This window comes from Rhincodon typus, chromosome 26 (genome assembly GCF_021869965.1).
Source record: "Rhincodon typus isolate 14 chromosome 26, sRhiTyp1.1, whole genome shotgun sequence".
Taxonomy (NCBI): Eukaryota; Metazoa; Chordata; class Chondrichthyes; order Orectolobiformes; family Rhincodontidae; genus Rhincodon; species Rhincodon typus.
The window spans coordinates 24,565,909-24,590,578 of record NC_063357.1 but is presented as its reverse complement, the minus strand read 5'-3'; the positions used below and the strand labels follow the sequence as shown (position 1 = coordinate 24,590,578).

Here is a 24,670-nt window from a genome sequence, read left to right as displayed (position 1 = left end):
GTCACCAATACTAAGCTTGTATTTCAATTCCTGATTTATTAATTGAATTTAAGTGCCACCAGTTGCTATGGTGAATTTGAATCAGTGTCTGTAGAGCATCAGCCTGGGTTTTGGGCTTCCTACTTCTGAGAATTTACACTACATATCCATTTCCTTGAGTTGACATCTAAGTCTCTGGTTGAGTTTGTCACACCCCTTCAGCTTGAGTGTGTAATCTAAGCAAGCACTTCATAAGATCAACTATTCTATTTATAAAGCACCTTAACACAGTAGAATATTCCAGATGTTACATGAATGTTATCAAACAGAATTTGATACTAAGCCATATAGAGAAATTATTTGGACAGAAGATGAAAAGCATGATCAAAATGGAATGGTTTTAAGGAATGTTTAGAGGAAAGAGATGGAGAGCCAAAGAAGTTTACGGTGCAAATTCCTAAGCTTGGTGACTGAGCATCCAAGGGCAAGGCAACTTTGGTGGAGCAACTAAAATTAGGAATGCTCAGTTCAAGAATTAGAAAGGTGCAGCAAATATGAGAGCTGTGGTACTAGAGGTGATTACAGATTAGAGGAGTTTATGAAGTTATTTGAACCAAGGAGAAGTGTTAAAAATGAGGCTTTGTTGAACCAAAAGCTAATATTGTCAGTATTTTGAGGAGAGGTGAAAGGGACTTGGTGCAAGTTAGCAGACAAGCAGAGAAGTTTTGAACTATAGAATTCACTATGGGTGGAAGTTGAGGCAGTCCATGCATGGATTTCAGCAACATGTGAGCAGGGATAGGGACTGAATTGAGCAAAGTTAGAGGTTGGAATAGGCAAACTTTTCTAAATGGTGTGAATATGTAGATTGGAAGACCCCTTCCATCTCACAATTGTGTACAAGACACTAGTCAGACCATAGCTGGAATACTGTGAAAGGTTTTGGGTCTCTTCTCTGGATTACCTCCAATGCGAGTATCTTTCCTCAGATCAGCTTCACTATGATGCTAGGTATGGAGGGTCTGTCTTATAAGGAGCAGTTGAGTAGATAGGGCCTGCACTTCTTGGAATACAGAGGAATAAGGGATGGCCCTGTTGAAACACATAGAATTATTAGGTACTTAATTGGGTAGATGCGGAAAGATTGTTTCTCTTGTGGGAGGATCTAGGACTAAAGAGTGTAATCTCAATAAGATAATGCCCGTTTGACACAGTTGAGGAATTTCTTCTGAGTTGTGAATCTGAGAGTTCCGTACAGCAGAGGACTGTAGTGGCAAAGTCGTCAAATATATTAAAAGCTGAGACAGATTTTTAAACAATAAATGAATCACGGGTTATGGAGTTGAAGGCAAGAAAGTGGGGTTGAGGATTCGAATCAGCCATGGCAGAGCAGATTCAGCTGAATGGCCTACTTCTGATCCTAAGCCATTTTGATTTGATTTATTATTGTCTCACGTACCTATGTACAGTGAAAAGATCTGTTATGTGCAGTGCAGGCAGATCATACCATACAGAGTGTATTCCTCTCTGTTTTTTACCCTATACAATGTCTGCAGAAAAAGTGTACAGAGAGTGAGATCAACATTAAATTTAAAATTTAAGTCCATTCAGAAGTCTAATAACAGTGGGAAAGAAGCTGTTGTAGATTCTGTTCTTGAATGTATTTGTATGTGTATACAATCTTTTATCTTTTGCCTGACAGAAGTGGGTGGGAGAGATCTTTGATTATGTTGGTTGCTTTCCTGAGGCAGTAGGATGTATGGATGGAAGACTGGTTTGCATGATGAACTGGGCTGTGTTCACGACTCTGGTTTCTTGCAGTCTTGGGAAGAGCAGTTGTTGAACCATGCTGTGATGCATCCAGATAGAATGCTTTCTGTGGTGCAACTATAAAAATGGATAAGAGCCCTTGCGGGCATGCCAAATTTCCTTAGCCTCCTGAGGAAGTACAGATGATGTTGTGCTTTCTTGACCGTTGCATCCATGGGTAGACCAGGACAGATTGTTAGGGATCATTAATCCCAGGAGCATGACTCTCTTGACCTCCGTGATGCAGACAGGACTCTGCCCTGCATTCTGCTTCCTGAAGTCAATGACCAGCTCCTTTGTTTTGCTGACGTTGTAGAGATTGTTGTCTTGACACTATGCCGCTAAGCACTCAATCTCTTTCCCATAATCTGTCTCATTGCTGTTTTGAGATCTGCCCCACAATGGGGGTGGTGTCATCAGCAAACTTGTAAATGGAGTTGGGGCAGAATTTGGATCTATAGTCATGAGTGAATAAAGAATATAGTAGGGAGCTGAGTATGCAGCCATACATGGCACCAGTGTTGAGGTTTATGGTGGAAGAGTTGTTGCCTATTCTTACTGATTGTGATCTATGGATCAGGAAGTCAAGGATCCAGTTACAGAAGAGGGTTGCCGAGATCTCGGTCTCAGTTTAGAGATGAGTTTATTTGGAATTATGGTATTGAAGGTGGAACTGTAGTCAATAAGTAGGAGTCTTGCATGGCAATCCTTGTTATCCAGATGTTCCAGGGATAAGCATAGGGCTAGGGAGATGGCATGTGCTGTAGGCCTGTTGTGCTGGTAGATGAATTGCAAAGGATCAAGGTAGTTTGGTAGCCTGGAGTTGATTTGAGCCATGACCAACCTCCAAGTGCTCCAAAATTATGGAGGTCATAGCCACCGGGTGGTTCATTGAGGCATACTGCATGATTTTGCTTTGCCACCAGGTTGATGGTGGTCTTGAAGCAGGTGGGGACTTCAGATCATAGTAAGTTAAGGTTAAAGGTGTTTGTGAATACGCCCACTGGCTGGTCCGCACAGCCGGCAACTCCATTCGGGCTGGTTGCTTTGCTTTCTGTGGGTTCACTCTCAAGAAGGCCGATCTAACCATTGCAACGATGACCATGGGTAGAGGTGCATCTGAAGCTGCTGGGATAGGTGCCATTGTTTCATTGACCTTATTTTCAAAGTGAGCATAGAATGCATTGAGCTCGTTGGGTAGGGATGTACTGTTGTTTGTGATTCTGTTTGACTTTGTAGCCTGTATGTCATGTAAGCCTTGCCACAAACGACGGATGCCTGTGGTTGGTCTGGATCTTGAGTTTAATTTGGGATTGCCTATTGGCGTCTCTACCCTTGTGAAGGCTGTACCAGGATTTCCTGTATAGGTAAGGGTTGCCTGTCTCATAGGCCTCGGAGCTGGACTTCAGTAGGGAGTGGATCTCCCAGTTCATCTGTGGTTTCCAGTTGGGAACATTTGGATTAACGTTGATACACCGTCTTCTACACGCTTATCAAGTCTGTAATGATAGTGACATACTCATTTAGTTGACTGCTGAGTTCTTGACCAACACTGCACTACTTTCTGTCCTGGGTCCTTGTGCTTCAATTTCTGCTTGCAGGATGGGAGGAGGAGCACAGTGTTGTGATCTGATTTTTTTTTTTCCCAAAATGCAGATGGGGGATAGAGCAGTAGGCATCTTTGGTTGTATAGCAGTTGTAATGGATGTTCACACTTCTGGTGGGACAGGAGCCATGTTGATGTATTTTGGTAGCATACTCTCTTGAGATTGGCCTGGTTGAAATCACCAGCTACGATGAACAAGGCATCTGGGTATTCTGTCTCAAGATTGTTTGTAGTGTTGTATACTTCAAGTGTACTCTTTGCTTCTGCATGGGGTGGGATGTAGACCACTGTTAGGATAGAAGAGGTGACCTCACGTGACAGGCAGTAGGGAAGGCACTTTTCTGTAAGATATTCTAGGTCTGTGGAGCAGTAACTTGCCAGGGTTGCCATGTCTGAATGCCAGGCGATATTGTTTAGGAGGCAGACCCCATCGACCCCTGCCTTGCCTGAGGATGCAATGCAGTCCATTTGGTGAACTGAGAAACCGTCAGGTTATAAGGCACAGTCAGGCGTAGCAGAAATGAGCTATGTCCATGTAAAAACAGCACGCAGCAGTCTCTCCGTTCCTTTTGGAAGGTAAAATTTGGTGTCACGCCAAGGTTGTGAACTTTGGTTAAGCCTTCAATACTTGCCAAGAGGAAAAATAAGAACTGGCTACAGAAGAGTTTTTGACAATCTTGTGGCAATGACTTAAATTGTCCTGGTATTCAGTTAAAGGAAATATCTGCTCACTTCACACTGGATGCCAGCCATACAATCTGATCAACTGAACAGTGCAGTGGTGAGATAGAGCTATGCAGAACACATGTGGAATATTTGGTTGTTTTCAACTAATGTGTTGCCCAGATGCAGCATGTATGAAAAATAAGTAAACCAAGGACTACTGAACACCAGTAATTGTGTAGGAGCAAGGAGATAGACTATTACAAGTGATTCTCTCTCTCTGAATAGCTACTAATGGAATGTTAAAGTGACTAGAGGAATTCATAACGAACCAAAGGAGAAGATCGGGGCAAGTAAAACTCTAAATATGTTTTAATGTTTCTTTGAAAGAAAAGAGATTAAAGTTAAGGGGACAATTACAGAATTTGAAGCTTATGTAAAATCATCAATAGTAGGTTGAAAAGAACTGGGAATGCATGAGGAGTAGCAACAATGCATTGTTCTCAGAATGTTGTAAGATTGGAGATAATTGAACATGTAGTTGAAAATTTCAAATCTTAAGCATTAGATCTGGTGCCACCTTGGGTCAGTGAAAACAGGTTTAATTACAGAATGTGAGTGGTACAATTCAAGATATAGACAATGTAGTTTTGGCTATGTCAGCTTTTTTTTTGGAGGATGGTCAAGTCTCAGGTGACAAACGTATGGTTAAACATTTTGGCAAGTGGGCTGAGGAAGGATGCTGATGAGTAATGTTACAAAGACTGAAGTAGATCATTGTTGCAGTGGAGAGAATTGTGTGATACAATATTCTGCTAGTATTATCTGAGGTGTTGCTTGTGGTTGAAACATTAAACTGGTGTCCTGCCTACTTGTTTGGGTGAATTTTAAAGATGCTGTTTTTAAAAACAATTGCTGGCAAGTCTTTCATGTCCTGGCCAATGTTTAATGTCCAAACATCATCCAGATGGATTAGCTGATACAGAAGAGTGCCGGAAGCACTCGCGTCAGGCAGTATCTGTGGGTGGAAATAGATGACTTCCTATCAGAACTGAAGAAAGATAGAAATTTTTCTTGTATGGGGTATGAGCATTGCTGTGGATTTGCTGCCCATCCCTGGTTGCTTGTGGCACTTGGGCCTTTTTCAGAGGGTGTTAAGAGTCAGCTTTTTTTTTTATTTTTTCAGTAGGTCTAGATTCATATGTAGGTCAAACCAGGTGAGGATGCCAGATTTCTTTCCCTAAAGTGAATGATGTGTGTTTTTATGCCAAATAACAATGCCTATGTCATCATTGTGAGGACTAGTATTAATATTTTCAGATATTATTGAATTTGCCTGGGGCTCTGGATTACTAGCCCAGGAACATTACCTTTTATACCACCACCTCCCCTGGTTTAAACCACTGGAAAGGAGAAGAGCAGGAGGAACGCTAGGAGTAGGTCTGTGATAGGATGGATGGCCGGAAAGATAACTATCAAAAGATTTACTGATTGTTAACTGCTCGAGTGGCAGTAGGTACAGTTTATTTAAAAAAAAAGAAGCCTCTGTCCAGAGGAAGTGTGAATGGTTACAGAGCAGCCATCTGACTGTGATATGAAGGAATAAAGAAACAAACCAGCAAACAAAACACAAGCAAAATGGAAACAAACAGAAATTGCTGGTGAAACTCTGCAAGTCTAGCAGTATTTGTGGGCAAAAGCAGTGTTAACGTTTCTTGGTGACTTTCCTTCAAAATTTAGTGTGGAGACAGGTTGTGTTCTTTAATTATTGAACTCCTGTACTGAATCCAGAAAGCTGTAGAATTACTAGTTGAAAGCTGAGGTGCTGTGCTTTGAGCTTCATTGCACCACTGACAGACCTTGGAAAGAGCAGTCAGAATGTGAACAGTGGAGGATTATAATAGAATTCATAGCATCCCCACAGTAAAGAAAGAGGCCATTTGACCATAGTCTTCACTACCGCTCTGAAGACACTCCAGCCAAACCCAATTCCCAACTTTATCCCTGTAACCCCACATTTGCCACAGCTAATCCACCTAGCTTGCACATTCCCTGGACACCATGGAGTAATTTAGGTTGGCCAATCCACCTAACCTGCACATCTTTCGACAGTCAAAAATTCAGTGCTCACATAACCCTGTAAGGAGATGTTCAGCAAAGCTGTCTGCCTGCATTGATGTCCAAAGTAATGGAGTCCACGTCAAGAACAGAAACACTGTGTTAAGCAGAAAGTACAAGTAAATTGCTGTTTCACTTGAAGGAAATTTTTGGAACATTGGTAAGGAGGGAGGTGCTTGCATGAAAAGATAGAAGGGAGATGGTGTTAGGGATAACTGAGGAGTAGAACAGGGTGTTGCATTGGTAAAGTTTTTCTTAAAATGCTGAGGGGGAGTGGGCCAGAGGAAGATGTTTGGTGTTGTGCTGGAGCTAGTGATCTGTTGAATAGAGCCTGGTATTCGAAAGTAAGGACAAGTGGTGCCCTGTCAAGGTGTTGAGGGGACGGGGAAAAGAGGTGACAGCAGAAGTGTAGGAAATGCATCAGATACGGTCAAGGGCCATAACTGATCAATGTGTAACCTGTATCTGTTTTGTTTGGTGATTTGCTGTCTCTTCATGCTGCGGTCACCGGCTGCTACAAGTCCATTCAGACCTCCCCTGGACTTCCTTTGTTGCTTTGCCCACTAAAATTTTCTTTGACTTTTGCATAATTAAATGTTTTTTATACCCAATCACTCCTTCCAATCCTATCTTGCGTTTAACCTTAGTAAATGTGTCTCTTTCCTCCTCCTCCTTCCTACATCTCTCTCCTCGCCCCCTAAACTAAATCTCTTCTGGTGCCTTCTCTTATAGTTCAGTCTTATTTTAGATCAATGACCCGAAATGTTCTGCTTCTCTCCAAAGATACTGCCTGACTAGACTGTTTCCAGCAAGTCTTATTTTTCCAGATTTCCAGCATCTGCAGTATTTTGCTTTTAGATGAACTTAATGAATCAGTTAGTTATCTTGCTTATAGGACCTTCTACACAATGGCCACTAATTGCCAACAACGCAATTGACTGCTCTTCAAAAATAATTATCTGTGAAGTATTTCATAATTTTTCTTTGTCTTCAGGAGATTAATATATATGTTTGTATCTTGCATTATCCTAGTGCAAGCAACTGACACGTGGAGGTTAATCTCTTTTTTTCCGAATAGGCATATTAAATGGCAACTCCAAGTATAAGCCACTTTATCGATCAGTACCACCTTGCATATCCATTGGGTTGATCTCCAGACTCTACCGTTTGGTCCCTGTTCTTATGGTTTAAAGATCTAGTGGATCACTCCTGCTGAATTTTTGGTCTTGACTTTATAGTTTTTGGTGCTTTTAAATCATTGCAGTTGCATTGATACCTGTGAATGCAAGTCCTTGTGCTTTGTTCAGTCTCAATGGATTAACTATTGCAATGTTGTTAAGGTATATTTGATGGAGAAAAAAGTCTATTGTTCATATTGGCAAAATAAAGACTGGTTTAAGTATTTGACCCGATGCGTTATACTCGTGTTCTTCTTTCTGCATTGAATGAGTGCTGGCAGATTTCTGGTGCCTCACTCCAGTGGTAATTCTTCGTATGAGTGTAGATGTAAACTTTTTTTTGACATGTTTGGTCATTAAGATTTGGGTAAAAACTAATTCAGAGGTAGGATACAATGTCATATCACTTGCATTATGACCGCTCCTCTCCCTGCCAAGAACAGGAACAAGTGCTGTAATACTTGGATTAGCATTGCAAACCTTTGAAGTACTAACTTACAGACTTTGCACAAAAATTTAAATGTTGGCAACATCACGTGTCCCCATAAACAACACTAGATATAGCAGTACATTATTAACCAAATATTCACAAGGTAAATTCTGGGTGCAGTTAGTTGATCCAAGCACCACTGTTTGGACATGCTGGAGAAATATACATGATAGTAATATAGAAAGTCATCTAATGAATGAAGTTAAGGACTTTGTGTAAGGACTGCATCTTGGTCCACAAGAAGTAAAGTGAACCATCTTTACTTGGAAGAAAAGCATTTGTGTAATGGGTCACTTTACATTGAATTAATGCTGCCTCGTTTGTATTTTTGAGGAAAATTTGAATGTAGTTATTGATCTTGGGAACTGCATACTAATTGTGGAGTGTGCCGCTGGTATAACACCAGCTTTTTATTACTTGTAATGAATTAGTTTCTGCTTTCACATGAGTAGATCATCCTTCTGAGTTTTTGTTCTGAAACCATTAAAATGTTTCTGTTGCCTTAGTTGCTTTTCCTCAATAAGGATTTTGTGTATTTCTCAATAGAGCTGCACACAGTCCATGTGATGACTTGCCGAAAAGTGCAGTTTATCATCACAAAGCAAACCAAGCTCTATGTTTGAACCAAATATCTCTGATGCTGAGCCATGCATGAATACTTCAGATTTGCTCCCTGGTCTCTGCTGAGTTAGCTAATAATGGCAGTTAGTACGTTAGAATTGGCCTTGCTGACCCCTGGGCTACAGTGGAAAAATTGGGCATGGGTCCTGTATAATTGACCCATACTTCAGTGACCCTTAATGGGTGGTGTGTCCATGCTTTTTGAGCAGTAGGTGAGGACAGGATCTGAACCATAGGGATGCAGAGGGAAAAATGAACTTCATTGGTTGTTTAGCTAAGTTACAATCAAACATCATTTAATTAAGGTTCCCATCTGCCCAAACGTGGCAAAGCATCAGGATGAGGAAAACAAAAATTTACCCATTTTAATTTTCTTTTGTTTGTACATGGCTTGTGGACATCTGACTAGGCCATCAATGACTACCGTTTCCTTCTTGCCCTGGAGAAGGTGACGAGCTGTCGTCTTGAACTGCTGTAGCCTTTTTGGTAAGGGGGCACCTGTAATACTGTTGGGGAGTTCAGGATTTTGACCTACAAAATGAAGGAACAGTAATTATTGTTCCAAGTCAGGATGGTGAGAGATTTGGAAGGAACTTGCACATGGTGGTGTTTCCATGCATCTGCCTTTGTCTTTTGAGATAATGGTGGTCCTGAGTTCGGAAGGTATTGGAGGGGGAATTAATGCAGTACATCTTGCAGATGGTACACATTGCCACTGCATCAGTTGTGGATGGAATGCCAGTCAAGCGGGCAGCTTTGTCTTCGGATATTATTGAGCTTCCTGAGTATTGTTGGTTCTGCACTTATCCAAGCGAGTGAAGAGTATTCCATCATACCCCTGACTTGTGCCACGTAGATGGTGGACAGGTTTTGGGTTGACCAGGTGAGTTACTCGCTGCAGAATTCCTAGCATCTGTCCTGCTTGCAGCCACAGTCTTTTTTTTTGACTGTTGAGTTCCATTTCTGGTTGATGCAAATACTGATATGTCGACAATGGAGTTTGGTAATTAATGTCGAAGTAATGTTTAGGTTTTCCTGGAGATTGTCATTGCCTGGCATTTGCATGATGCAAATGTTACTCGCCACTTATCAACTCAGGAATGGTTTTGTTCAGATTTTGCTGCATGTGGATAAGGACTGCTTTAGTATCTGAAGCCACGAATTCTGCTGAACGTTGTGCAGAACAATGTGCAGTCATCAGCATACATCCTCACTTCTTCTGATCATATGACTGAAAGCTCATTAATTAAGTAAATGTGAGAATTGTTAGGCGAAGAACAATCCTGAGGAAATCCTGCAGTGATGTTCTTTGTGGGATGACTAACCTCCAATACCATTTTCCTCGGTGCTAATTGTGACTTCAACCAGCATACAGTTTTTCAATGAGTGTCACGGACACCAGTTTTTCTAAGGCTTGTGATGCCAGTCACTGAAATGCAGCCTTGATGTCAAGGGCAGTCTCTCCTCTCTCCTCCACTCAAGGTCAACTCTTTTGTCCAGATGTGGTTCAAGGCTGTAATGAGGACAGCAACAGAGTGACCTTGATAGAATCCAAACTGAGTGTCAGCAGGTAATTCCTTTGCAAGTGCTGCTTGACAGCACTGTCTGCAACCCTTGCCATTGCTTGCTAATCTATTGAGAGTAGATGGACAGGGTGTTATTTGAATTGAAATTGTCCTGCTTTTTGTATATGGGACCTATATGGTCAATTTTTCACATTGGGTAGCTGTCAGTGTTAGAACTGTATAGCTTTGTGGATGTGGCAAGTTCTGGAGCAGCAGTCTTCAGAACTATTGTTAAAATGTTTAAGACCCATTCCTTTTGCAAAATTCAGCGCCTTCAACCTTATCGTATGGTGTGAATTGAATTGGCTGAAGACTGCCATCTGTGCTCCGGAATTTGGGCAGAGATGAATCACCAACTCGGCACTTCTGGCTGAAGGTGGATGCGATTGCTTAAGATATTACAGTGTGGAGCTGGAGGAGCACAGCAGGCCAGGCAGCATCAGAGGAGCAGGAAAGTTGACTTTCGGGTCGGGACCCTTACCTGCTCCTCTAATGCTGCCTGGCCTGCTGTACTCCTCCAGCTCCACACTGTTATCTCTGACTCCAGCATCAGCAGTTCTTACTATCTCTGAAATTGCTTAAGCTTTTTTTTTTCCCCACACTGTGTTGTGCTCTCCCACCATAAGAATGGGAATATTTATGGGGCCTTCATATCCTGTTTGTTCACCAAATGTTATGGCTGGATGTGGCTGCGCTGTACGGCTTAGATCTGATCTCATTGTGGGATAAGACATTTTGAACATTCCACACTGTTTTGAATGTCTTGGAAAGAAAATCTTGTGTTCGCATAAAATCATACTTACCCTATAAAGATTTGTTGTTTTTTTATTTTTAAAATTACTAGTGCAGTGTATGATGGAGTGTATTTAGGTTTGAATCCAGGAAGTGGAGTGGTAAATGTTATTTGGAAGCCATCCTGCATAATCGAGAATTTATGAGCATAAGTTAACTAACTGCACTTAAAGCTTTAGAGACGCTAATGTATACTGAGAACCAGGTGATGTCCTGGGGACATAGGTTCAAATCCCACCATGACAGATGGTGGAATTGGAGTTCAACAAACAGATCTGGCAGCAAGACTCTACTGGTGATCATGACACCGTTTTTTGTTTGGAAAAACTCTTATCTGATTCCCTAATGTCTGATTTCCCTATATATCCCAATTGCTGACAGTCTCTTGATGTAAGTTAGGTGTCAAAAACTCTGGGAGGTTGAGTTCCAAGAATGGGATCCCTTACGGGAAACAAATTGCTTTGATCAGGAATGTTGGCCTGATCATAGTCGCATTTGGGGACTTGGTGACTTTAGTTTTCCTGCAGTCCCTTTAAATCAGCCACTTCGTTGTCATTTGGAGCTGAGAAGGTATTCCACTGAGAAAAGAAATCAGTTTCACTTTGATTAATATCTCAACTGCTTTCTAAAGTTGAGTACAGCATTTTATAATTGATATATTTACTGAATTTGTCCATAATTTTGTAAGGTAGTTGGTCTACTTGGCACTTAGAAAATAATGGACTATTATTTATTGGTATAGAGTGTACAAAAAAAATTATTTTCAGTTCACAATGTGTAATATAGTATAAGATGATAGGAAATGCACTTCTAGCCATGCAACCATAGATGAGTTTTCAAATTGTTCAAGATTGTTTGCCACCTTTTTTCTTTGTTAACTGTGGATCATTAAGATCTACTCCCCAAAAACCTTCACTTTACAGTTAAGAAAGTACTTTCTCCACCCCCCCCACGTTTTCTTATCAAACCCGTAAGCATGCATTGTTAGTTTTTTTTTCCCTCAGTTCTGGTCCTGAGAGCTATAAGGCCGTTTGAAATGTGATATTAAACATAGCATATGTCTTTCATCACTTACGAATGAATGTCTTCCCCATACCCATTTTACCAGAGTACGTTTCTGGCCACTTTGTTTAACAATATACATGAAATGGGTTAAAGGAAGAAACTGTAAATCCGATGAATCCACATTAAAGATTGTGTAGTATATCTCTGGTGGTTTGTCTAAGTCTTGAAGCTGAATTTGTGTTTTTAAGTAGTGACCTGGTCTGGTCTACATGTGATTCCATATCCATAGCAATGTGGTTGACTCTTGATTGCCCTGTGTGCTATTTTGCATGGGCAATAAATGCTGGCCTAGCCAGCAATGCCCACATCCCCTGAACAAAGCAGCAGAAAACATTGGTCATAAATGTTCAGACACTTGTAAGAATAACAGTTGATTTTTGAGAATCACTAACACTTCTAAGTAGGAAATTAGACCAGGAGAGATGTCATCAAATGAAAAACAAAGGGAGTGGTGATTGTTGTAATTAAAAAAATAATAATAAACAGCTCTGATAGCAAAACCATTAAAACAAGATGCAGTCTGACACTTTTTGACTTAAATCAAAATGAAGGAGTGATTTTTGTGGTCTGAAGCCATTAAGCACAATATCTAGTTCAGAACGCTGAGGTGCTGTTCTCCAAATTTACACTTGTGCTTCATTGGAAATTTTCCAGCAGGCTGAGGGTAGAGATATGAGGATAAACAAAGTGATGAAATAGCAAGCAACTGCTTGCTTGTGCAGGGGGTGTCATGCTTGCAGACTGAATGGAGATATTTCACAGAGATGTCATGTCTGTTTCTTCTCCCCATTTGTGGAGGAGACTGTTTGCTGCTCACAATACACAGTATACTAACAAAAGAATTACAATTGCTTCACATCCATCAACCCGAATCAGCAATTTACATTTGTATAATATTTAAATGTATAAAAGACCTACCAAGGTGCTTCAGAAAAGTCTAAGGAAAATACTTTTGGACTAAATCAAATATTGAGGGTAATTAAAGCTTGTTTTATAACAGGAGAGTGATATGATAAGTGTTTATGAAATGGAATATGGAGTGGCAAACCTAGGTAGCTGAAATTGTTACCAGCAATGATGTAATGAAAGGAAGGAAGCATGTGAAAGAGCAGTTAGAGAAATATTTGGAAAGTGTAGGGTAAGAGAACTATGAAAAGATTTAAATACCAGTTTTTGAATTTAGGGCTTTGAAGGATCATGACTCGGAAGCCAAAGCCTTTCCTGCTGAAGCTAATATTTCTACCCTCTTGGATTATTTTGTTTGCAATTTACAGATTCTATTCATCCAGTCTTGTCTACTAAGTTTGTTCCCAATCCTCAACTCTCTTTAATGTTGCTTAAAAAAAACAGTCTACGTTCTTTCTCCGTTGTGCACTTTATGCAAATTTAATAAGGTTGCACTGATTTTTATCATTGGGCACTTTGTGCAAATAATAAATGGGTCCAAGCTCTGAACCCTGACATCCCATTAAGCACCCCTCTAAATCTGGCCTAACACATCTGTCAAGTAGTAGTCTCACTCCTTTGTGTCACCCTTAGGCTAGCAGTAAAACTCCAGTATGGAAACCGTTTATAGTTATATTAAATTTGTAGAAGGTGTATTAATGACCGGGGTCTTTTCTGCAAAAATGGAGGGCAAGTTTGAGAGGGGTGCGAAGGAAGGCAGAAAATTGGATCCATGAAGAAATAACTTGACGAGGCAAGATCAGGATACATCTTCTGAGTCAATAGTGTTCAAGCCTTTCTGAAGCATAAAATCATAATTTAGGGTGCCACTTCAGTATGGTACTGGGAAGTGCTATATTGTCAGATGATGTCTTTTTGTGGAGACATTTTAGCTTTTTACTTGGGATGAACATCATATAGAAAGATGCCCTTCACTTGAGGCTGTTTGGCCCTCATGTTGTGTCCATTCTGCTCACGATGCATCCTTATGAAGGGTGGAATACATCTGTAAGATGCTACCGATTGTCCACTTCTTAGTTGTAATTCTAAGTTGCATTGAGAACAGGACCCAACTTGTGGGCATTGTGTGAATGTCCTCGGACAGATACACTGTTGGAAAAGAATAGGAAAGACTTCCATTTTATAATGGTGTCTAATCACATCTGAAAGATGTTTCAGGACTTCTAACGAAATAAAGTAAACTTGAGCATGTTATATCTACTGTAATTTTATGTAGAAAAACCACCTGTTTCTAGATTAAAGACTTTTTATAATGGTAATTGTTTCCTATAGGGTCACAAGGGTGATGATGCTTGTTAAGGTCAATTTTAGGCTTCCAAGATCAACAAAAACACATTCTGGCTTGGATTTACTGAACTTTAATGTATGTATTTAGTATCTCAGGCTGTCTAATGCCAGTAATGGGCGATACATGCTTCCACGAGGAGCTTGAACAGTTTGTCAACTTTACTAACACCATTCACCCCAACCTCAAATTCACCTAGACCATCTCCAATACCTCCATCTCCTGTTCCAAGCCCACCGACACTCTCAGCTACCTAGACTAGACCTCCTCTCATCCATCTTCCTGTAAGAATGCGATTCTCTACTCCCCATTCCTCCACCTCCGCTGCATCTGTTTCCAAGATGGGGCATTCCACTCCCGCACGTCCCAGATGTCTTCCTATCTCAAGGACCATACCACCCCCCCCCCCCCCCCCCAACGTATCTGTTGTGTTTCCCCCCCCTCTGCCCTCATCGCCCCCCCCCCCCCCCACCAACAAAAACAAGACTGAAGACAGAATCCCCCTTGTACTCGCATATCACCCCACCAACCTCCGCATCCAACGTATCATTCTCTGCCATGTCCACCACCTACAATCCAACTCCACAACCAAAGATACATTTCTCTCCCTTTCATAGGGACCGCTCTCTCTGCGTCTCCCCCTTCCACTCCACACAGTCCACCATCCCCGGCACCTTTCCCTGTAATAGCAGGAAGTGCTACACCTGCCCTTGCACCTCCCCCTCAGCTCCATTCAAGGCACAAAACAAACATTCCACATCAGACATGGGTTCTCCTGCACATCTGTTAACTTGGTCTGTTGCATCCACTGCACTCTGTCGATGAGACAAAGTGGAGACTCGGAGACTGTTTTTAAGAGCATCTGCGCTCTGTACGTGACAAATAACACCTTCTGGTTACAAAACATTTTAACTCCCTCTCCTACTCCTTGGACGACATGTCCATCCTGAGCCTCCTCCAATGTCACAATGACACCACCCGCAAACTGGAGGAGCAGCATCTCCCATTCCGCCTTGGGAGCCCACAGCCCGATGACCTAAACGTGGATTTTACCAGTATCAAAATCTCTCCTTCCTCCTTCCTCCGGCCTCATCCCATGACCATCCCTGCCTCCTTGACCTGACACAACCTGTCCATCTTCTCTGCCACTCCCACCTCGCTGACCGATCCTGACCACTGCCTACATGCACTCACCTATTACCAACCCACCTAACTTCCCCAGCCACAACCCTCCTCTCTCTATTTCTGAGCTCCCCTCCCCCTCCCCATTTCTGAAGAAGGGTCCTGATCTGAAATGTCAACTCTCCTGTTCCTCTGATGCTACCTGGCCTGCCGTATTCCTCCAGCTCCACACTTTGTTAAATACTTTTCTGTTTTTTTTTGTTTTTAGAAGAACAGTTTGGTGTTTCTGATCAAAGAGCAACCAGAAAATCACTCCTAGATTTCAGCAATTGCTTTTAGATGCCTTGCTCATCTCACCCAGTCCCTCCTCTTGTTATAATGACTATTAACTGACTTGCATTTTCTTGACAGATGGTAATGGAATTCTCTGACAATATGTTGAACCTTGACGGTCACCAGGTCAACAGTGCACAACTGAAACAATTTATCCAGGTAAGCAAGAACCATGTTATACTGCAAACCTTTGTGTGAGATACAAAATGTTAACTCCATATTTCTGATTTAACGCCATTGTGTGTGTGTGTGGGGCTGTGGGCGGGACTCAACATAATAAACCGTTGGACATGGACCTGAATGAGCTGCAAAGTAGGAAGAGGGATGAGGGGATTGCTAAAGAATTGGTATTTGTTATTATTAATAATGAAAGGAAACAGGTAAGATGTCGATGGCATTGAGTATAAACTTGCAGCTATTGTAATGAAGCATTTTATAATACTTGTTTATAAATATGGTAAACAATTATGTATACAAGTTATTTATTCAACCCCATAGTCAGCCATCGCAGTGTTTGTGAATCTGAAGTTTTAGGTGTTGGAGCAAAGAGTTAAAGATTGGCGTCAGGAAATTCTCCATGTATGAAGACTAAATGCTATTGACCAAATAAATAGCCATTTAATAAAGTAAGACAATGTGATTATCATAAAATACAGTCATTGATCTTTAAAATTTCATTGCCAACTTAAACCTTGGACTTTGGGGTTGAAAGAAAAAGTTAAAAATGAGTGGAAATGCTTTGGGAAGCCACTGGTCACATGACCTGAAAGAAACTAACTCTCGGGAATGTCTATTGGCTGGTAGTGATGACTGCTCCTGTAAAAGACTATCCAAGGACATGTTACTGAGACATTAAGATTTATCTGGAATGTATAGCTCACAATAGGATCTTCAATTAACTCCATGTATGAGGATGAGTTGGCTTGACTACTGGTATCACTGTATCTGAAACTTCTTTAGGAAAGAGGAACATTGAAGCTCCCGTGTGTGTGTGTGTGTGTGTGTGTGTGTGTATATTCAAGAATAATTGTGGGACTCTTGATATTGGATCATTGAAACTCTGCAAAAAAAATTTGACATTTGCTTCCAGTATAAACCAACAGGCAGTTTTCAGTTTTCAAAATACATCAGCCTTTCAGGAAGACTTTAACAAATGCAAAGTACTAGAGAGTAGCTGTTGCACATAGACCCACTCAGAACCTCTTGGAAATGCTCTTGGAGCCAGTATTTAAAAGGAGGTTCTAAGGCATTTTTGTAGATAATTAAAGAAGATACTGTGTCACTGTTTTCTCCCCCAAGAAATTGGCACCCAGTTCCCACAGAAGCAGTAGAAAAAAAGAAAACTGAGAACTTTCAATAACTTCATAACATTTACAGTGCATCCAAGAAACCAGCTAATCAACATCAGCCTTGGATTAACACTTTGCAACTCAAAGATTGTCTCACTTTCTTTTGAACTTTATTCTTTTTAATTGTTTATCTGTGTTGTTCCAAGTCCCTGCCTGTAGTCCATATGCTGGCATTACCAATTTTCTTTTTTTTTTCTCCTTGGTTTAACAGTTAATGAATTTGTACTTTTTGACTCCAGAAAATGTTTTTGGTTCCCTTTTTGTTTACAGCAAAAATAATTAACTGCATTTTTAATTGGAAAGAGGTATAGCCGCATTCAAAATAAGAAGGTTGAACAGAGGGAAGCCAGTTCACTGCTCTAATCCTAGTGTAAAACTTAAACCTTTTGAGGTATATTTATTCATAGAAATTGTTTTTGTTTTTGCAGCTAAGAGGCAGGGCAAGTAGTACACATATTTATTATAAAGTTGGATGCTAACTATTTAGATTCATTTTGATGTTATTGTTACATGTGCCGAGATGTAGTGAAAAGTATTGTTCTGCATGCTATCCAGACAATTCATACTTTACATAAGTAAATTAGGGTAATAGAACAGAATGCAGAATATAGTTAACAGGTGCAGAAAATGATCACTTCTGATATGAGAGAGATCTGTTCATTTTAACAATTGGGGAAGAAGTTATTCCTGAATCAGTTGTTACATGCTTTCAAACTTTGGCATCTTCTGCCCAATGGAAGAAGGTGGAAGAGCGTATAACTGGGGTGGCCATTTCCTTGTCCTTTTTTAACTCACCAACTTCTGGTTTGCTTTTGATGTTCTACCAGGTGTGGTAGTACTAGTTGCCCTAGTATATGGTTCTGTCTTGTTTAAGCTAATTCATATTATCCAATTTTTTTTTTTCTTTCATGGTATGTGGATGTTGCTAGCAAAGCCAGTATTTGTTGCCCATTGTAAAATGCCATTGACCACAGTGGCTTGATAGGTCATATCAGAGTCAGAGGTATATAGTATGGAAATGGGCCCTTCAGCCCAACTTGTCCATGCTGACTAGATTCCTAAACTGAACTGGTCCTATTTGCCTGCATTTGGTACATATGTCTAAACCTTCACTATCAATTACAAATGTTGTAACTGTACCTGCCTCTACCATTTCCTCTGGCAGCTTGATCCATATATGCCCCACCGTCTGAAGAAGTTGCCCCTTGGGTCCTTTTTAAATCTTCCCCTCTCACCTTAAATCTATGCCTTCTAGTTTTTGATGACTCTACCCTGTGGGGAAACGTCCTTGGTTGTTCCACCCTATCTGTGACCCTCACGATTTCATAAACCTTTCTAAGGTCTCTGCTCAGCCTCTTGTATTCCTCGGTTTAAAAAGTCCCAGCCTATCCAGCCTCCCCTTGTAACTCAAACCCTCCAGTCTTGGTAACATTCTTGTAAATCTTTCTTGCTCCCTTGTTTAATAGCATCCTTCCTATAGCAGTGACCAAAATTGTACACAATAGTCCAAGTGTGGCTTTAAGCGTTCCAGCTCCTGTATTCGGTGCACTGACCAATGAAGGCAAGCATGCCAACCACCGCCTTCAGCATTCTGTCTACCCGTGATGCCACTTTCGTAGAACTATGTACCTGCACCCTTGAGTCTTTCTGTTCAACAACACATTGCACGGCACTACCATTCACTCACTGTCATTCTTTGGCCGACTGACCCAGTTGATCAAGGTCCTGTTGTATTCTTTCATAACCACCTTCTCTGTCCATTATACCCCGAATTTTGCTGTCATCTGCAAACTTACCAGCACACCACCTACATTCTCATCCAAATCTTGTATGCAAATGGCGAACAACGGTGGACCCAGTACCAATCATTGTGGCACACCGCTTTCAGACTGAAAAACAACCCTCTACCACCACCTTCTGTCTCCTGCCGTGAAACCAATTTTGTATCCAGTTGGCTAGCTCTCCCTGGATTCCATGTGATCTAACCTTACTTAACAGTCTACCGTGCAGAACCTTGAATGCTTTGCTGATGTCTAACAATCTGCCTTCATCAGTCTTCTTTGTTACTACTTCAAAAAAAAGCTGTCAAGTTAGTGAGACAAGATTTCCCCCAAGCACACAGCCATGCTAACTATACCTGATTAGTCCTTATCTTTCTAAACACATGTAGATACTGTCTCTCAATCCCCACCAGCTACTTACACACCACTGAAGTTAGGCTCACTGGTCTGTAGTTCTCTGGCTTTTTCTTACAGCTTTTCTTAAATAATGACACAATGTTTGCCACCTTTCAGTCTTGCGGTTGCTGTAGATGCAAATAACTCTGCTAGGGGCCCTACAATTTCTTCCTTGGCTTCCAACAACGTGCTGGGATATACTTGATCAGGACCTAGGGATTTATCTACCTTTTGTGTTTTAAGACCTCCAGCACCACCACCTTCTGTAATGTGGACTCTTTTCAAGAAATCGTTACTTATTTCCCTGATTTTCCTAGCTTCCATGTCTTTCTCAACAGTAAATACTGTTGAGAAATATTCATTTTAGGATCTCCTCCATCTCCTTTGTTCCATACATAAATGGTCATGTTCATCTTTAGGGGGCCCTATTCTCTCCCTACTTAGTCTTTTGTCTTTAATATACCTGTAGAATTTTGGATTCTTTATCTGCCAAAGCTATCTCTCATCCCCTCTTTGCCCTCCTGATTTCCCTCTCGAGTCTAATCATACACCCCCTAAACTTGGGATTCACTTGATCCCAGCTGCGTATTAATGATACATGCTTCCTTTTTCTTGACCTCTATCTCTAGTTATCCAGTGTTTCCTAATTCTGCCAGCCTTGCCCTTCACACTACTAGGAACATGCTGGCCCTGAACACTTGTCTCACTTTTGAAAGCTTCCCACTTGCCAGCCTTCCCCAATCAATTTAGGAAACTTTGAAACAGACCTATCCTTTTTCATAACTAAGTTAAAGCTAATAGATTATGGTCATTGGTCCCAAAGTGCTCCCTCATCAACACCTTAATCACTTGCCCTGCCTTAGTTCCCAAGGGGAGGTTAAGTTTCGCCCCCGTCACCAGTAGGGCCATCTACACATTGATCTGAGAACTTTCTTCTGAACACACTTAACAAATTCTTCCCCATCCAAGCCCTTGACACTGGCAGTACCAGTCTGTTTGGAAAGTTTAAAATCTACAATTACAACCTTTTTGGGGTTATTGCCGACTACTGGGGAACTGTCCCAAAAAAGTGATCATCTCCTTATTTTTAAGTTTGGACCCATGTAACTTCACTATATGATCCCTCAGGAATATCTTCTCTAAGTACTGCTATGATTTTTTTTTTAAAAAAGGCCACTCCCTTCTTCTCTCGCCTCCCCTTCTATCCATCCTATTGTGTCTGTACCCTCGAATATTGAGCTGCCAGTCCTATCCCTCCCTCAGCCATGTTTCTGAAATAGCTATGATATCCCAATTCCATGTACCTGTCCAAGACCCGAGTTCATCTGCCATACCTGTCAAGCCTCTTGCATTGAAATAAATAGTTTAATTCCTCACTCTTGCCTCGTTTTATTTAATTTTATTTCCATTAGATACCATAGTAAGAATTGAAACCATGTTTCCCCAATGTATTAGCCTAGGCTTCAGTGATATTACCACCACTGCACCTCAAGACTGAAGTAAATATCTGGGGAGGGAAGGGTTATGAACAGTGTTAATTGTACATCAGCTGATGGTGATGTATCATCATCTGGCAGATGGTCTTATTTGTAATCAGAGGCAGAATTTAAATGATGAAAGTGTTTTATTTTGCAGTAAATCTACACACTAACTAACAAAATGAAATAAATGTCACATCAACTTGATTTTGATCTTTTGCCATTAACTATTATCACTCTGTCATGGTGACCGGGCTGTATATAGTCTTGGTATTGGCATGAGAATCAGACTTAAACAAAAATCTCTACCTGATTTGGCTTTATTAAGGAAAACGGCCTGAGGTTTACATCCATTGGATCTTATCATCTGATCTCAGTACATGTGAATTTATTTTCCTGTGGGCTTCAGGCAAAAAAACTGGTAGACTTTTCTCCTTGATCAGGAATAGTTGGGCTTTAGTTAGTATGAACACTGGTTGACTTGTCATTGTTAAATGGAGGATTATAATCATAGAATGGTTATAACACCGGAGGAAGTCCTTCAGCCCGTTGTCTCTGCTAAAGCAACTCAACTAGTCTACTTCCCTTGCCATTCCCTACTATTTTTTCCTTGGAATTATCTCATTCTCTTGAAAGCTTAAGTTGAAACTGCCTCCACTAAACACTCTCACTTCTGTAATTCAGACTGTTAACCCCTCACTAATGGTAAAAAGTTGCATGATTCATCCATAGGCTTTGATTTTAAACCTTTCTGAATCTTTTACTTATCTCTAAGGAGAACAGCACCAGCTTTTCTAGCCTATCAGTTTCAGCTGAAGTCTTTCATCCTGGGAACCATTCTTCAGGATTTCCTCTGCACCATTTCTAATCCCTTCACATCCTTAGTGAAGTGTGGTGACCAAATGTAATACTCCAGTTGAGGCTGACCCAAATATTTCTACAAGTTCATTATAATTTTGTACTCTGACACTGTAACTGGCATGAGCTGGTTCCTTTAACTGATGTCTTGCACCCTAGTTAGAATTTGAATCTTAATGCTGCTAAAACAAATTGCTTCGCTTTTTCTGCATTAAGTTTCAACTGCCACTTGTTTGCCCATTCCTGTCTGTCCTTTTTGAAGTCTAACACTGTCTTTTTTCACAGTTCATAACTTCCAAGTTGTGCCATCTGCAAATTTTAAAATTGAACTTGTTTGTGCTGGCGTCTAGATTGATAGATTATATTCAAAAGAAAAATGAAGAAAATGGTGATCCTAATGCTAACCCCTGAATAATCCCACTAATACTTAACTGTAATCTGAAAAACCACTGTTTACTATACTCTATATTTCCTATCACTTGGCCAAATTCATTCCCCTGCTGCTACTGTACCTTTCTATTTAGTGTTCTAACTTTTTTACATTTTATCAAGTTCCTTTTGAAAATTGTCCATAGCACATCAGTGGCATTATTCTCATCAGCACTGTCTGTTACCAAAGTTAAAAATTCAATTGAGTTAGTTAAACTCTTATTTTCTCTTAAATCCATATTAGCATTACTTATTTAATCCACATTTGCCGAAGAAATTGATTTTTTTTTTTGGGTCCGGAATTATTGTTTCTCAAAGCTTTCCCACTGCCAAGATATATGCACTATTATGATCACTGCCCCCTAACTATTCTCCATTTACGCATGATTCAGTTTACCCACCCCATTCTCCAGAACCAGTCCAACCCTTGCATTCCTCATTGACAAGAAATGAAATGCTACAGAAAATTCTTCTAAACCCACCCTAAAATTTATTCTGAGGAATAAATACAAATAAATATGAATAATACGTTCTGAGGAAGGGTCACCGGACCCGAAGCGTTAACTCTGTTTTCCCCTCCACAGCTGCTGCCAGACCTGCTAAGCTTTTCCAGCAACTTTGTTTTTGTTCCTAAAATTTATTCTCTGCTGTTAAACTATGATTAACCCCTGTTGGTTTGAATAATTAAAGTTGCCAATTTGTGGAAGAATTATAGCAGTAATAGGTAAAATTGTTGTGTAAATTTGTTTCCCTTTTTACTAAAGCTGGTGGCCTATAAAGTGCAGCGAGTGGTTTAATGATTCCTCTACTGTTTCATTGTTCTCTCCAGTTCACTCTTTGGAGACCCCTATATCTATTCCCTGGTCTTCCTTAACTGCCTATGCGAAGGTCACCATTTATTCATTGTCAATACCTGTTAAAACTGTGGGGTGACCATACCTAAAAATCCACAAAGATGTTAGCCCTGTAGTCAGTACGCCATAATGGTTTTAAGGGAGTCCAGAATTCTGACCCAGTGATATTGAATGGGTGACTGGTCAAGCTGGTGTGTAACTTGTTGGGGAAGGCAGGACATAGTGGTGTTGGAGGCTGAAAAATGCTTGAGCCAGAGTTTATCTCCTTACTACTTTTTTATCTATAAGGCTGGTCAGGAGTGTGTTGGAATAATCTGCTAAACGAATGCAGCCCCTAAAATGCAGCCAAGCTCTACATCATTAAGGCCATTTAACTGACACTGCAGCCATGACCATTTCCATCTAAAAACTACAAGGGCAACAAATATGTGGGAGCACCTCTACCTGGAAATTTCCCACCAAGCTACTCAGCATCCCGTCTTGGAAATATATCATGGTTCCTTTGGTATTACTGGGAACTCCCTCCCTAATGGCATTGTGGGTCTACCTACAGCCTGTGGACTGTAGGTAGCTGACTACCACCTTCTCAAGGGCACTTTGGCTTGGGCAATTAAATGCTGGCCTAGTCAGCAACACTCCCATCCCAGGAGTGAATTTAAAAAAGAAGCAAACATTTAATTTCTCCACCACCAATGCACTGTTATGACAAATGAAGTGCCTTGCAATTACTCAAAAGGGTTCTTGGACAGTACTGTCTAAATTATTGACCTCTATCACTTAGAAGAATAAAAGTTGTAGACTCTGAGTACCACCACCTGTAAGTCTCTCTTCAAGTCTGACACCATCTTGATTTGGAAATACTGCTGTTCAGTCAGTGACCGAGTCAAACCCTACAGCTTAATTCCTGACAGTACTCAGAATGTTGCTCAATCACTGATGGTTTAAAGTGACTGATTCTCAGTGGCAGTCAGGAATGGCAAAAAATGTCTGGCCTTGCCAACAATTTTCTCAACTCTTTAAAGAATAAAAATACAACAAAGCTGGATAATCTAGTTAGAAAAAAAACAAAAGAACTGTGATGCTGTAAATGAGGAACAAAAACAAGTTGCTGGAGAAGCTCAGCAGGTATGGCAGCATCTCTGAAGAAAAATCATAGTTAACATTTTGGGTCTGTTGACCCTTTCTCTGCTGCCAGACCTGCTGAGCTTTTCTAGCAACTTCTGTTTTTGTTCCTGGATAATCTGTTGTTTGTCAGTTCTTAAAATCTACTTGGACCATCTTTAAAAATCATGTGAAATTCTGTTGCCTTCCTTCACATGATTAGCTATTGTTTCTCATCAAGAGCTAGAAAATGGGTCTAGAATCTGTAGTGCTCTATAAAGCCACAGGACACTAAAATTGGTAGATGAAGATGCAAACGTTTCAGTTTGTTGAAAATTAGACTTGAGTTTAGTTGTTTTTCTTTGAAGGAACTGAAAGAAAGTTGCACTAAACTGCTATTCTTAAAAGAAACAAATATTTTCAGCCAAGAGCTTGCCTTTCTCAAGATCCCCCAGATATATTTATGTAGCACAATGTAATATTAAAACTATTTTGTTTCAGCAACATGGCATGCTCAAGCAGCAAGACCTTAATATTGCTATGATGGTGACATCCCGTGAAGTCTTCAGTGCACTTTCTCAGCTTGTTCCATGTGTTGGGTGTCGGCGCAGTGTGGAAAGACTTTTCTCCCAGCTAGTAGAATCTGGCAATCCAGCTTTGGAGCCACTTTCAGTGGGACCCACAGGAGTTCTCTCAGTAACTCGTGCTTGCATGTTGGATGCAAAAAAGCTGTTCACATTATTTTATGTACACGGGTAAGTGAATATTTATATCCCCTTTTTTGAGAATTAGATCTAACTAAATCCTAAATCCTCTAACTATTTCCTGACTA

General features: G+C 40.7%; 1 protein-coding gene across 2 annotated transcripts in view; it reads left to right on the top strand.

Moving 5' to 3' along the window:
• ggnbp2 (gametogenetin binding protein 2) overlaps positions 1-24,670 on the top strand; it is a 63,332-nt gene that overhangs the window by 3,579 nt on the left and 35,083 nt on the right. For both annotated transcript variants that reach the window (XM_048612594.1, XM_020514414.2), the window contains exons 2-3: positions 15,671-15,751; positions 24,340-24,593. In XM_048612594.1, the coding sequence (XP_048468551.1) occupies positions 15,671-15,751; positions 24,340-24,593 (335 nt within the window). The remainder of the gene's footprint in view (positions 1-15,670; positions 15,752-24,339; positions 24,594-24,670) is intronic.